General features: G+C 48.6%; 1 protein-coding gene across 2 annotated transcripts in view; it reads right to left on the bottom strand.

Moving 5' to 3' along the window:
* Window positions 1-16,464, bottom strand: part of TRAPPC9 (trafficking protein particle complex subunit 9) — a 3,490,818-nt gene that overhangs the window by 2,320,868 nt on the left and 1,153,486 nt on the right. For both annotated transcript variants that reach the window (XM_069621680.1, XM_069621681.1), the window contains exon 17: window positions 3,974-4,098. In XM_069621680.1, the coding sequence (XP_069477781.1) occupies window positions 3,974-4,098 (125 nt within the window). The remainder of the gene's footprint in view (window positions 1-3,973; window positions 4,099-16,464) is intronic.

The raw sequence follows: 16,464 nt of genomic DNA on the forward strand, positions 1-16,464 counted from the left end.
GAGGGAGGGAAAGGTGACGGAGAGAAGGATCAGGGGGAAGAGAACAAGGGCGTGTAAGGAAAGGACAAGTGGCGTATGTGAATTTGAAAGGCACTTCACCCAACTGAAGAACACATTCTGATTTTAGGAAGCCCTGGATCCACCTGGGAATTGCTAATTGCTAATTGGGAGATTAGAAGGTGATTGCCTTCAGGCCACCGCTACAAGCCAGGCAGAACATTAGCTAGTAGGGGTTACCCATCTGCAGCGACAGTCTTGGGCTGTAGGGACGCCTGGGCTAGGGAGGTAAAAGCCCATGGGAGAGAAGGGCAGGAGGGGGCCAGGGACAGACGGAAGACCTTAGTGAGCCCCCTTTGTAGAAATCGCAATAAAAACCCTTGAACCTAATGTGCGAGTTGGTGGTTCTGGATGCCATCTGTGACAGGATGCCAATGAATGTCTTCTTCAGCTGGAGGGTTTTTATTTGTCCATGCCGGCCGCTTTCCGACTCAGCCTTCACAATTGGTTAATCCCAAGAAGAGCAGCAAGTGCAACCCGATCCATCCAAGGGCAACACCTGGGGACGCGCCGAGAATCCTGGGGCGCTGCAAGAAGCGATATAATATACAATGACTTCAAAGGGGGGAGCGGCCTTCCAACCCAAAGTCACTGCCGCTCCACGCACAGAAACGCGCAATGCGATGTCAATGAAGTGCTCAGGTGGGACGTTTCAATAATGCATGTTCAATAGGTCCCTTCACCAGTATGCTTCCCTCTGCACGGCTCGCAGAATAGTCAGTCGCGTTTAGAATCACTGCCGTGTGTGTGCAGCGAAGTCTCCACTCGCTCAAACCATGTCACGATGAAAGACAAGGTTCCAGAAATACTCGCACGTGAAAAAAGCCGCCCGCATGCAAGACGAAAAAGGGCAATCCTGCTCCACTTTAACTAACGCTTACCTCAAATAGGCACCGCACTACCATTGTTAATATGAACATATTACTAAAGCGCCTGCAGCGGCCCCCTCAAACCATTGCCCACGTCTCGCTCCTTGCGCCTTTCAAGTCTGCTGACTGGCACCGGTAGGTCAGTGTTCTGCACTGACGGCAGCAGCTTCCCGTGGCAAAGTGTGGGATTCCAGGGCACATCAGTAGAGTGGCCAAGAGCACTGCAGAGAAGTGGGGCTAGGCAGGCTAAAGACAATGCAGACACACTAGGGGGTGACATGGATTCCACTGTGTCAGGGGTAAGAAAGTGGGCCAACCCGCTGGGTGCCCATTTTTTCCTGGCAGGCATTTCAAGAAATGTACATAAAGGGCTGACAAAAACAGCGCGGAACACATTCCGCCATCAAAAGAGCGAGGTGCACATAAACAAGCTGCAAGGGTACCAAGAGAGCGCAGGTAACCCGTGCTCCGTGGCAGTCAGGTAGGGGAGAGGGCCCGAGCACAGCCACCCACACAGGCACAACAAAGACCCAGGGCCAACTCCTGGGACCAATATAAGGAGCTGTTTCCAGCTCAGAAAACAGAATCAGTTTGGGACCCTGCACAGAGACCCGGACAAAGAGTTCACTGCGTATGCAGAGTCTCTGGCTACTTTCTCCCAGAACCCTCCCACCCTAGAAAAAGGGAGAGAAGGAGAAAGAAGGCAGGCACCGTACGGTGACCACACTGTCGTGGGACAAGGAAGGCGGCACGGGCCAGAGGGGACATCCTCAGGACCCGGTGCCCAAAAGTACAGCATATTATGGTTACGTAATTATGATTATGTTTTGTTATGGCGAAAACTGTGCAAATAAAATTCCACAGCCTTTTATTGCCAACACCAAAGCAATGTGTCCTGTGCTACTTGCGGTGGGGAGAATACACGGGTACAGCCAGGTTCGTGTGTTACTGTGCCTGCATATGGGTCCACTGGGTATATGCTAGTAGCCTGGACAGCCACAGAATGCATTCTTTAGCAGGTTACTCGCAACGAATCGTGGATCAGGTGGCGTTACCTCTGGCATTCTTGGTGTTCAGGGCCTGTCTGAGAGGGGATGCCCTCTCAGACAGGCCCTGCAGACGTCATGTTGACGGCTTACACCCTGCATCCGACGGGTGAAGGCCACACTGCCCAACACAAATCCAATGGTATGATGATAATATGCCATTTGTAACGCTCCTATACACAAGCGTTTAAAGGCGCAACGAGGCAAGGAAGGGGGAACAGAGGGAAGACGGAGCCAGCGATCCTACTAGGCCAGGTGACATTGAGATCATGCAAGTGCAGGGGAAAGTGGCAGTGCTGTACATGGGATCAAAACAATAACGAAGTGCGACCAGCAGGTGGCAGGTGCAAGCGTAAGTGTAGACAGTAGGTGTCCAAAAGTGTAGATAGGGGGACTGTAGGGTTACAGATACAGACCCAAGTGCAAGGGTTGCCGCGAGGCACTGCAGGTGTGCAACTGGGCAGGTAGGGACCTGGGTCCGAAATCAGAGGGTAGCCAGGTGACCAGGTGGTACAGAGGGCGGTAGAGCTCTGGTGCAGGCCATGTTGCTGCATCGATTAGCCCTTGCAGGGGGCAAAGGGTCATGCTCAGCTCTACCAAACATAGCGAACACAGTTTCCTTTATCACATTTGGGATAAAGCACCCCCTGCGGAGGTCCTAGGTGACTTGCAATACCCTTTTTACTTACAGTAGGGGGTATTTTATTCCTTACAATACACAACCGATCTGACATCCCCTTAAATACATGGTCCCTTCCTTTCTGTATTGAGGGATCGGCCAGTTGCTGATGAGTATAAGCAATGAGGAGTCTATTCAGGAAAACACATCCTAATATGCAGGCTGTAATGCGTTGCAAACAAACCAATACACTGTTTCTGTTTACAATGCGTGATGGGGAAGGTTCTTGCTCTCCTGTGCGGAACTCCAGCAGGGCACAGAATAAACATACTAGCAAGCAGTTGCTGCTTACTCCTTAGTTACTCAAGAAGAAAGCGATCCAAAAGGTTAGTCATGGCGTTAGTGAAGTGCTCCAGTAACAGCTGGAATTCTGGGGCGGACACTGTGACATCACGACTCAACTTGCAGTAAACACTGCAGGTGTGATAGTGATGCAATGTTGCCATTACAGGCGAGTAGTGATGGCAATACTATAATGTGATATATTGTATAAAGCACCTCCTGAGCAGTCCAGCGACTAAATAAAGGAAGAAGGCCGAAGGTCACAGAAGTCTGAGGTGACCTGGAAGATCTTTATAACAGAGTAAGGTGTACGGTATTACTTATAATGTGTGCTTACACCATCAACCCCTTTGGTACTTGATCTCTTATTTGCCCCTATGCAAAAGAGATCTTCCAGTTGTTGTAATGTGCAACATATGCAGCATCTGGTGGGTTGGACATGAAAACGCGCCGATACCCGCTCATAATGTGTTGCACAATATGCATACAATAACTGCAACTGTGACTTTAAAAAAATGGTAACATGCAAATAGATCCGTGCTCTCCTTTGCTAAATCTCATCAACACACTGAATACAGCCGCTACCATGAATGTCGCCTTATTTATCAACCAATGAGGAAAGTTCAAAGCAAAGGACTCCTTATAGCTAGCAATGAAGGGTTTTAGTGTCAGCTGGCATTCTGCCGAGAGCAGCCTTACACAGTGTCCTGACTGGCAGCGAGCACTGGGACACTGGAGCATAATAAGAGTAGTGACGTCATTCCTTAGGACAGGTCTTAGTTTGAATATAACACTGTATACAGATATTGCCGTCACCATGTACAACACTGGCAGTATTAACATCCAGAATGCCATGCATTACACACTATGTGTAGGACAGTAGTGTAAATAGGCCTACTGGTGTACAGGGTCATCCCAGCAAGGATGGAAGAATCATTCATTCATTCATTCATTCATTCATTCATTCATTGCTGGCTCCCTTGAGATTGCGAGGCCGGACCATGACATCCAGCCGTTCATGAAAGGTGGCGCGCACTTACCTTTACGTGGCTGAAGTCTCCGCCTTTGCTACTCTCCGAAGGATTGGTGGGTTTACTCTCCACTCTGGGTTTGACGACCTGTCGAAAGGGGCTGGAAAGTGGAAAGCCACTAACGCTGATGCCATCTGCAACAAAAAGCAAAAGGAAGGTTAACTCAAGTCACACGCCTCACAGTTCCCATCCTGTGCAGTAGAAGCCCAAAGAGGAATTCAAATGTGTGCTGTGAACCTCTACAATCGGTTTTTGGTCAATGTACATTTGTCGACACATTTTCCGTCGACCATGCTCGACCGCCCTTCCTTTTTTCTGTGATGGGGGAATCCCTTCATTCCCCCTCCTCACCCCACATCCCCCTAACCGTTAAGCAGCCCCAAACACTAAAATACATACATAAATCTATATGTATGTATTTGGTCGACTCAATGTCAAGGTGTCGACCAAATGTATACCGACCAAACACATCATACCACATAGTGCAACTTATAGAGAGACTGCATCACTAAAAAGCGAACAATCTTCTTAATTTTACATTTCAATAATGGTGAAAATACCACCCGTTAAGTGTCTTGTAATTTGCAGCGTAATGCACTTCATAGCTTCTTGGAAACAAATTAATTAGTCAGAGGCCCTTCAAATGGATTCGATTAATCCAACAAAATGCATAAGGTGCTTGCACACTACACCTGAAACCTCCTAATCAAGGCCCGAGACAAGTCAACACACAACCTTAGTTACACGAGGTACTTGCACATTGCACCTGCAATCTAATATTCAAGGACAGAGGCAAGTCAACGCACAACCTTAGTTACACGAGGTGCTTGCACATTGCACCTGCAATCTAATATTCAAGGAAAGAGGCAAGTCAACGCACAATCTTAGTTACACGAGGTGCTTGCATATTGCACCTGCAATCTAATATTCAAGGCCCGAGGCAAGTCAGCGCACAATCTTAGTTACACGAGGTGCTTGCACATTGCACCTGGAATCTAATATTCAAGGACAGAGGGAAGTCAGCGCACAATCTTAGTTACACGAGGTACTTGCACATTGCACCTGCAATCTAATATTCAAGGAAAGAGGCAAGTCAACGCACAACCTTAGTTACACGAGGTGCTTGCATATTGCACCTGCAATCTAATATTCAAGGCCCGAGGCAAGTCAGCACACAATCTTAGTTACACGAGGTGCTTGCACATTGCACCTGGAATCTAATATTCAAGGACAGAGGGAAGTCAACACACAACCAGTCAGCGCTTACACGAGGTACTTGCACATTGCACCTGCAATCTAACATTCAAGGGCCGAGGCAAGTTAGCGCACAACCTTAGTTACACGAGGTACTTGCACATTGCACCTGCAATCTAATATTCAAGGCCCGAGGCAAGTAAGCGCACAACCTTAGTTACACGAGGTACTTGCACATTGCCCCTGCAATCTAATATTCAAGGCCCGAGACAAGTCAACACACAACCTTAGTTACACGAGGTGCTTGCACATTGCACCTGCAATCTAATATTCAAGGACAGAGGGAAGTCAACGCACAACCTTAGTTACACGAGGTGCTTGCACATTGAACCTGCAATCTAACATTCAAGGCCCGAGGCAAGTCAGCGCACAATCTTAGTTACACGAGGTACTTGCACATTGCACCTGCAATCTAACATTCAAGGACAGAGGGAAGTCAACGCACAACCTTAGTTACACGAGGTGCTTGCACATTGCACCTGCAATCTAACATTCAAGGCCCGAGGCAAGTCAGCGCACAATCTTAGTTATACGAGGTACTTGCACATTGCACCTGCAATCTAACATTCAAGGCCCGAGGCAAGTCAGCGCACAATCTTAGTTACACGAGGTACTTGCACATTGCACCTGCAATCTAACATTCAAGGCCCGAGGCAAGTCAGCGCACAATCTTAGTTACACGAGGTACTTGTACATTGCACCTGCAATCTAATATTCAAGGCCCGAGGCAAGTCAGCGCACAATCTTAGTTACACGAGGTACTTGCACATTGCACCTGCAATCTAACATTCAAGGACAGAGGGAAGCCAACACACAACCTTAGTTACACGAGGTGCTTGCACATTGCACCTGCAATCTAATATTCAAGGCCCGAGCCAAGTCAGCGCACAACCTTAGTTACACGAGGTACTTGCACATTGCACCTGGAATCTAATATTCAAGGACAGAGGGAAGTCAACACACAACCTTAGTTACACGAGGTGCTTGCACATTGCACCTGCAATCTAATATTCAAGGCCCGAGGCAAGTCAGCGCACAACCTTAGTTACACGAGGAACTTGCACATTGCACCTGGAATCTAATATTCAAGGACAGAGGGAAGTCAACACACAACCTTAGTTACACGAGGTGCTTGGACATTGCACCTGCAATCTAATATTCAAGGCCCGAGGCAAGTCAGCGCACAACCTTAGTTACACGAGGAACTTGCACATTGCATCTGGAATCTAATATTCAAGGACAGAGGGAAGTCAACACACAACCTTAGTTACACGAGGTGCTTGCACATTGCACCTGCAATCTAATATTCAAGGCCCGAGGCAAGTCAGCGCACAATCTTAGTTACACGAGGTGATTGCACATTGCACCTGGAATCTAATATTCAAGGACAGGGGGAAGTCAACACACAACCAGTCAGCGCACAACCTTAGTTACACGAGGTACTTGCACATTGCACCTGCAATCTAACGTTCAAGGCCCGAGGCAAGTTAGCGCACAACCTTAGTTACACGAGGTACTTACACATTGCACCTCCAATCTAATATTCAAGGCCCAAGGCAAGTCAGCGCACACCCTTAGTTACACGAGGTACTTGCACATTGCCCCTGCAATCTAATATTCAAGGCCCGAGGCAAGTCAGCGCACAACCTTAGTTACTAGCACATTGCACCTGCAATCTAATATTCAAGGCCCGAGGCAAGTCAGCGCACAACCTTAGTTACACGAGGGGCGTGCACACTGCATCTGGAACCTCCTAATAAAGGCCAGAGACAAGTCAACACACATCCTTAGTTACACGAGGGGCTTGCACACTGCATCTGGAACCTCCTAATAAAGGCCAGAGACAAGTCAACACACAACCTTAGTTACACGAGGGGCGTGCACACTGCACCTGGAACCTCCTATTCAAGGCCCAAGGCAATTCGACACTACTTTAGTTACACGAGGTGCTTGCACATCGCACCTGCAATCTAACATTCAAGACCCGAGGCAAGTCGAGTCATTACGTTAGTTACACGAGGTGCTTGCACATTGCACCTGGAACCTCCTATTCAAGGCTGTGGCAAGTCAACACACAACCTTAGTTACACAAGGTGCTTGCACCTGGAACTTCCTATTCAAGGCCTGCGGCAAGTCAACACACTACCATGGTTACACAAGGTGCTTGTACCTGGAACCTCATATCAAGGCCCGGGGCAAGTCAACATATGACCTTAGTTACACGAGGTGTTTGCACATTGGCCCTGGAACCTCCCATCAAGGACCGAGGCAAGTGAACACACTACCTTGGTTACACAAGGTGCTTGCACATTGCACCTGCAATCTAATATTCAAGGACCGAGGCAAGTCAACACTCGACCTTAGTTACAGGTGATGCGCGGCACATTTACTGGCACGTCAGATGAGCAGCAGGCGGCTGCGTAATCCAAGCAGCACCTGGGAAAGGGAAAACACATGTTCTTTTAAACCTCTTTTCTCAATTATGTATTTGTAAGGCATATCAGCAAGCAGCAGTACTTGTAAAACGCAGATAAAGCGTATGTGCAGGCAATATAGCAAGCTAAGTAGCTGTGCAGTACATCTCGTGGGCAAGTCAGCAGCGGCACTAGAACCATCTGGTCCCCAGAGCCCGAGCCATGTAGAGCAGCTATTGGAGGTCACCGTGGGCAAGTCAGCACCGGCACTGGAACCATCTGGTCCCCAGAGCCCGATCCATGAAGAGCAGCTACTGGAGGTCACCGTGGGCAAGTCAGCACCGGCATTGGAACCATCTGGTCCCCAGAGCCCGAGCCATGAAGAGCAGCTACTGGAGGTCACCGTGGGCGAGTCAGCACCGGCACTGGAACCATCTGGTCCCCAGAGCCCGAGCCATGAAGAGCAGCTACTGGAGGTCACCGTGGGAGAGTCAGCACCGGCACTGGAACCATCTGGTCCCCAGAGCCCGAGCCATGAAGAGCAGCTACTGGAGGTCACCGTGGGCGAGTCAGCAGCGGCACTGGAACCATCTGGTCCCCAGAGCCCGAGCCATGTAGAGCAGCTACTGGAGGTCACCGTGGGCAAGTCAGCAGCGGCACTGGAACCATCTGGTCCCCAGAGCCCGAGCCATGAAGAGCAGCTACTGGAGGTCACCGTGGGCGAGTCAGCACCGGCACTGGAACCATCTGATCCCCAGAGCCCGAGCCATGAAGAGCAGCTACTGGAGGTCACCGTGGGCGAGTCAGCACCGGCACTGGAACCATCTGGTCCCCAGAGCCCGAGCCATGAAGAGCAGCTACTGGAGGTCACCGTTGGCGAGTCAGCACCGGCACTGGAACCATCTGGTCCCCAGAGCCCAAGCCATGAAGAGCAGCTACTGGAGGTCACCGTGGGCAAGTCAGCACCGGCACTGGAACCATCTGGTACCCAGAGTCTAGCCATGAAGAGCAGCTACTGTAGGTCACCGTGGGCAAGTCACACCAGCACTGGAACCATCTGGTACCCAGAGTCCTAGTCATGAAGAGCAGCTACTGGAGGTCACCGTGGGCAAGTCACACCGGCACTGGAACCATCTGGTACCCAGAGTCCTAGCCATGAAGAGCAGCTACTGGAGGTCACCGTGGGCAAGTCACACCGGCACTGGAACCATCTGGTCCCCAGAGCCCGAGCCATGAAGAGCAGCTACTGGAGGTCACCGTGGGCAAGTCAGCACCGGCACTGGAACCATCTGATCCCCAGAGCCCGAGCCATGAAGAGCAGCTACTGGAGGTCACCGTGGGCAAGTCAGCACCGGCACTGGAACCATCTGGTCCCCAGAGCCCGAGCCATGAAGAGCAGCTACTGGAGGTCACCGTGGGCGAGTCAGCACCGGCACTGGAACCATCTGGTCCCCAGAGCCCGAGCCATGAAGAGCAGCTACTGGAGGTCACCGTGGGCGAGTCAGCACCGGCACTGGAACCATCTGGTCCCCAGAGCCCGAGCCATGAAGAGCAGCTACTGGAGGTCACCGTGGGCAAGTCAGCACCGGCACTGGAACCATCTGGTACCAGAGTCTAGCCATGAAGAGCAGCTACTGTAGGTCACCGTGGGCAAGTCACACCAGCACTGGAACCATTTGGTCCCCAGAGCCCGAGCCATGAAGAGCAGCTACTGGAGGTCACCGTGGGCAAGTCAGCACCGGCACTGGAACCATCTGATCCCCAGAGCCCGAGCCATGAAGAGCAGCTACTGGAGGTCACCGTGGGCAAGTCAGCACCGGCACTGGAATCATCTGGTACCCAGAGTCCTAGCCATGAAGAGCAGCTACTGGAGGTCACCGTGGGCAAGTCACACCGGCACTGGAACCATCTGGTCCCCAGAGCCCGAGCCATGAAGAGCAGCTACTGGAGGTCACAGTGGGCAAGTCAGCACGGCACTGGAACCATCTGATCCCCAGAGCCCGAGCCATGAAGAGCAGCTACTGGAGGTCACCGTGGGCAAGTCAGCACCGGCACTGGAACCATCTGGTCCCCAGAGCCCGAGCCATGAAGAGCAGCTACTGGAGGTCAGTAACAAGCATCTCGCGTATTTATCTGTAAGAATTTGCAGCTAGGCAGACCAGTAAACCAAAACCCCACATATTGCCCTAGAATGATGGTGGTAGCCAGAGAGGCGGGGCGGCACTGAGGGGGCTATAGCACTGTGTCTTTTTGGTTGTAGCCCCGGATAACAGCCCAGTGGCTACAACCAAAAGTTGAGCTAGCCAGAGTGCCGACATTAGCGTAGCCCCGGATCTCTTCCAGACCTAGCAACAACCCTGGTGGTAGCAGGTAGTGAGGAAAGTGTTGCCCGACTGACGTCATGATAGCAGGTGGACAGTCAACCCAGGAAGTTTCAAGGGATCCAGTTAGACCCAAGCCAGTGGGCAGGAGGAACTAGAGGTTGGCAGAACATCAATAGGGGAAGGAACAGAATAGAGACCCCTCCAGGAGGGAGGACCCTAAAAGTCAAGAAACTTCATGGGCGGAACAAAATGCCTTTTGCCCAACAAGATTACAGGGGAGAGCAACGGCTTCTACGCTACTACTAGCTTCGTAGCAGTCCTGTCATAAAGGCGAAACCAGTAACCAAATGCAGTGTAGAACTCCTTGGCCTCTTTTGGCCTCTTAGTGGGCCGCGGGCAGGCAATACTCTCCGGGGATGTGTGAACCAGTACTGAAGAATCAACGCAACACTAGCACTGTGGAAACAACACAAAACAAGTGTCCACACAGGGTTTCCACAAAATAGAGATACTTTACTACAACAAAAGACCCGTCCACCCTGGTCAAGTGAAACACGCAGAGAAAGGTAAACGTAGACATCATTTGGTGACATTGGGGAGAACTGCCAGAAGGGAGGAACACAGGCATAAATGCACAGACATGGGTATATGCAACAATGGGTACTTACTTAACCCGACATTCCTGCCTCTAGAGCCCAATTTATAATATCCTGGTGGTCAGAATATAGAAAAGCCTTTTTCAGGGGTCTACAGTCCATTCAAACACAACCTTAGTATGTTGCGCTGTGATAATGGAGCAAGTACGGGTTCAAAACGGGCAAGCAGGGTGACCGGATTCGCGCACCAGTGCCCGTACTGCTGTTCATGGACAGCTCGAAGAGCTTGGCAGTGGCCAGGTGGCAGTGGTTCCTGTTCTCGTTGCTCGATCACTTGATGCGTGGCTTCAAATGAAGACACAGGGGATTAATGCATACGGGTCAGTTGGCCTCCTCACTAGTAAACTGTGAAGCACAAAACCATTCTTTGTCGATACTGAGATGAACACTGAGATGGCTGCTACCCGCATATTTCATTATCTCATACCTCTCCTTTGGTCCCCGAGGATGTAATCTCTTAAATTAGTTGACTCCAACCATTAACAACATGGACTTGATTCCTGCGCTGGGAGCTAGAAGCCATGCAGAACTACTCAGTGGTGGAAATGGAAAAAAATATGAAGGGGGATCCCACGGGGTGGGGGCAGAGTTGCTAGGAGGGGCGGAGTACAGAGGAGGCACAGTTCAGAGGGGGCGATGCTGGCAGTTGAACTCTGAGCAAAGGATGTTTGACATAAAAGTAGCGCAATTTCTTTCATGCCTTGAAAAGTACACAAACCATAGTAAGGTACGCACACAAATGTTGCAGAGGAATTGGACGCAGCCCCTTTTTAAGGAGGGACTGCAGTGGAAAAGGGAAGCCGGGAGAGGGAGAAAAGGGAGGAGACAGTGGAGGGGCAAGATACTTGTTGTAAGGAGATTAAAGGAGGTAGACACAAACTACTTTTGTCCCACGTTGTCTATGAATGCACGTGTGACTGGGCTGCAACAACTGGCGATGAGGCACCTCAACCCACGTCCCACAGTTCTAAGGAGGCACCAACGCGGACCAGGAGGATGACCGCTGCCTGCCTATGCGCAGCAGAGAGCGTGCTGAAGCCGGAGGAGGAGGCCAGCAGAAGAGGAGAGGAAACAGGCGTTACCAACGGAGGTGGCCAACGCCCGCAACGTGGACCAAGCAGGGAGCCACGCTGAAGTTGAAGGAAGAAGCCAACACCGAAGCGCCTTGCGACAAGAGGCTGGGCAAAACGCCACAGAGAGACGAAGACGGACCAAAAGGAATGCAGCTGTAAATCACGGCTGCAGCATGTGAGGAGGGGCACGCAGAGATCAACAGTGACCGGCATCAACACACAGCCAACCCACTAGTAAGGAGGATTGACGAGCCGGGGGAAGTCGAGACAGTAAATCCAACAACAGGTAGCAACTACGGGATGGTGCTAAGAGCCACACGCACACGGCAAAGCCCTGAGCACGCGCCTCACTCTGAACGAGGCCACATATTATAAGCACCACATGTCCTTGCCTCGACTAAGCCACTAGAACACAAGGACACAAATAAAGCACCAACGCGGGCACCACGTCCTACATGCAGCACATGTGCCCCATAGAGACATCTTTATGGGAGGGCAAAAGGGGCACTTGCCTGGGGCCCCCACCTTGGAGGGGGGCCCCCACAAAGCTGCCTGATCTAAAGTAAGATTCCATTGTTCACCAGACCTAAATAGAACATGCCAGGAGATTTTATGGCATGCTGCTGAGGCGCTAAACCTATTGCCTGTCTGTTTTGACAAGTACATTCTGCCTTGATCAATTAATCATGTAATGCTTTCTATGTTCACTGTGGAATACAAAGTTTGTGTGTTCCGTACGGCACAACCACTGTAGCATACTTTCCTTCCTGTGGGAATTGTGTTGATCATGTGCAATAGCCAAAGTTGAAATCCATATTGATAAATTGAGTTCCACAATGGTTCAGAAGTTAGCTCAGTGTGTTAAGACCTCATTGCAGAGATATGTGTTCATCGTAAAGATTAGCAAGGCTGGCTGCGCCTTTCCTATGTCTAAGCTTATAAACATACCTGCATATGTACTTGGTTTTGCAGGCTAAGAGGTGCTATTATCAGCAATGTTCCTGCACCAGATAGGGGTTACTATAAAAACTAACATCTCATTCGTATGGTGAAGGTCTAGAAAATGATTTGTTCAGATGGGGCATTCTAAAACCTGGGCAATCCCCTCCAAAGATGAGCATAAACTATTAGTACAAGTGGTGAATAAGTATACAAATTCAAGACTGTGGAACCAAAGTGTTCATGCTTGTACCCTGGCTTTGCCAGCAGACGATACAGTGATCCTGGTCAAATCATATATCTCTTGCATTACTGTGCTGTCTTCTGTGATGTTAGCCTTCTTGCATGCTGGCGGCATCGTTTAGCTCATTGCTTGATATTTCCTATGTAGGTATTTGAGTGGAAGTGGTGGTAGACAGGAGCAAGCAGACTAGATGTTGTAGGTCCTGGGCAAGCATATTTTGAGGTCAGCTCCTTTGACACAAAAAACGTTTTGCTTTTTCTATAAAAGTCAAAGGTTTTTCTGCATGTTTATGAATGATAATTTCACAAGCCATTGTTTTGGAAGTATTTCAAGCTTAAAAGTACAAAAGGAAATACCTAGATTAAATCTGTTAAATCAAATCATTTGGTATGCTGGTACTTAGATACTTCCCTTGATTATGGAGAGAATGAAGGTAGAATAATTCCCATTTTGCGTAACACTCTTCTGTAATATTTTGGTTTAAAAAATTGTCAGGTTTGGAATTGTGATTTGTGTACTTTGCAAGTCAGTTTTATAAAATGAGATTGTTTTAGTACAAGATAAGAGCTGGAAAAGAACGTGTTCAAATGCAAAAATTGCATAGTTGGAACAAATCCCAGCTATACCCCTTAAGCAATGTGTGATCCTGGGCATCTCATTTTATTGCCTAACCTCTGAGAATTGCCAGTCCCTAAACCTTTCAAAATGGTCAGCCCTTCAGAGTGATTACCTTCTCAGGGTATGATCTTCATAAAAGCCTCACTCATGGTTTCACTGGCTCTAAGGTTGCTTCCACTATAACAGTGAGCATTGACATACATCACACCTTGATCTCTAATGGCAACACTATTTGAAAACCATGCCCCACTTCTAATCTCAGTCTGTCTGGCTAGAGACACCTTCCTGGTAGCTTCTAATCTGCATTCACTATCCATGCTATGCTATGTGTAGCTTTCTCCTTCCTTACAATTGGTCTACTCTAGCCATGCTGGAGCACTTTTGCATTCTCTGAGGCAGCTAATGTGATTTATCTGCCTATTCTGGGTTACATGTACGTTTAACATACAGTCCTGCATTAATACTACAGACTGCATACCTTCCCGGATGCTATTGTTAAAATGTATCCTGTTTCTATACTAGAAGAGAAGTAACCTCTTCGTAATATAAATGTAATGCATATACAATTGCATATACAATTGCAACATAATATCCTAATTTTAAAAAGAGCAACAGAGAAACATAGAACATTACACAACTTGCACAATCTCATCCTCCGTGGAGACCAGTATAGATATCGATTAATTCTTTGTTGTGTGTACCTTAGGCCTAAGTCCACGTTGTATTTAACTGGACCTGTTGCATATGTGGGTCCTTTCAATTTCTCACAACGAGTAACCCAGATCTGAATCCCAATTCCCTCTTCCACACTGCAGTGTTAATTGAGATGTAGAAGGTGCAATCAATGTATACAAAAGTAGATGCAGACAAGGGCATTGTCTTGGTGAGAAGTAATATTGCAGGTGTTGTGTGCATTGTAGCCTTCAATGATTAAAAAAGTACATCAAAAAGTTCCTGTAATACATTATAACGAGCCAACTCAATTGCTTTCAGCTTATATTGAAAGCACAGGAACTCAAAATCAACCACATTCTGACCATCATGCACCTGTCCAATTCTCCAGATACCTGCCCTTTGCCCTGGAGTCCACGATAAAACAGTTATTCTGCTTCACAGCCTGTTTTTTTCATAGACTAGAATCTGCACACAGTCAATATTTCTCATGCCGAATCTCATTACATTTACGCCTTTCTTTCACAACATGTTTCATAAAAGGTGGAGTTGCAACAACCAACACAATTTTGTCCATGAACAAAACAACATCTAGGGAGGTGGGTGAAATAGTTTTTCTCAATTTTAATCAAACCTGCATCGTTAACTTGATCAGCTGCCAACCAATGGTGTAATGTGCGTAACGTAAATGCAGTATGATAACATTTTATTGTGGGATAACCAAAACCACCCAAATGCACAGATTTATGAAGGATATCTTTTGGGATTCGTGCATGGCCTCCTTCCCCCCAGATAAATGTATTCATGGACTTATAAGTTATGATCACGGTGGGTGCGGGGGGTGAAGGGGGAGTGCCACCAGATTTTCTTGATCACTTAATTCCTTTGGTTTGGTGGAGGGGGGGGCAAAGATGTCCATGCTAAGGGCCCCAAAAATGCTTAAGATGGCCCTGGTGCCCCACCCGGGTAAAAAGGGAATAGTTTACCTGTAACTCCATTTCTCCATCATTGGTATCTTTCATGGATTCACATGCTTAGAATATTCCCCGTCGTCAGACTGGGACCCCTCGGTACACATATATAGCCTTTTCCAATAGGAAAACTTCCAACACTTTTGTGTCCTATCTACGTCCTTTTAGGATCCGCCTACGCCTGCTCCGTAGGCCGTCCCAGTATAAGAGGCCCGCCCCCGCGGCTCCCCTTCAGATTTCGGCCACTCCAAAGTAGGAAGGGTTAGACTTATCAATCAAATACATTACATTCCGGGGAGGATGGCGGGCGCATGTGAATCCATGAAAGATACCAATGCTGGAGAAATGGAGTTACAGGTAAGAAACTATTCCCTTCTCCAGCATTGGATCTTTCATGGATTCACATGCTTAGAATAGATTGTATAGCAGTAACACTTGAGACGGCGGTGAGAATGTAATGTAATATACCCTCAACATACTACACAATGCATATGTACAGTAGGAATAAGTTACCTCAAATAACCTAACCCACATAAAATAAACTGTCATTAAAAGGTAGACAACATATTCTCCACAGCGTGGAGCTTACCTTACTGGAACAGATGGCGCAGGACAGCTCTTCCCATCTGCTCCTCGTCTGCATGCTGCCTGGCAAGGCAGTAGTGGCGGGTAAACGTGTGGGGCACTGACCATGCCGCAGCTTGGCATATGTCCGTCAACGGAATTCCTGCCCATAAAGCTGTGGAGGAGGACATCGATCTTGTAGAATGGGCTCTAGGATGTCCTTGCAGTGGCCTTCCGGCCTTAGAGTGACAAAACGCAATCGTCGATGAGACCCATCGAGCCAATCCTTGTTTAGAGATTGCTTTTCCTCTCGTCGACAGACCATACGCGACAAACAGTTGTCTAGTAGACCTGAATTCCTGTGTACGATGTAGGTAAAATTTCAGAGCCTTCTTAACGTTCTTAACGTCCAGGGTATGAAGAGCTTTTTCTGCTGCCGATGATGGTGTGGCGAAGAAAGTAGGGAGGACAATGGACAAGTGTTTGTGATACACTGTCGGAACTTTTGGGACGAACATAGGATTAGTTGCCAGGACTACTTTGTCCTTAAAGAATCTTAGGTATGGCGGGTCTACGACCAGCGCTTGCAGTTCCGAGATTCTTCTAGCTGATGTGATAGCAATCAAGAATTTTATGTCGGACGTGGCCATAGGCTCAAAAGGCGGTCTCATTAAGCCTGCCAACACTGTGTTGAGACTCCAAGTCGGGTGGAAACGTTTTTCCAGGGGAAAAGCTCGAAATAAACCCCTCATGAAGTGTTTTACAAGTCTG

The sequence above is a fragment of the Ambystoma mexicanum genome, chromosome 5q (assembly GCF_040938575.1).
Source record: "Ambystoma mexicanum isolate Mex_15411 chromosome 5q, UKY_AmexF1_1, whole genome shotgun sequence".
Taxonomy (NCBI): Eukaryota; Metazoa; Chordata; class Amphibia; order Caudata; family Ambystomatidae; genus Ambystoma; species Ambystoma mexicanum.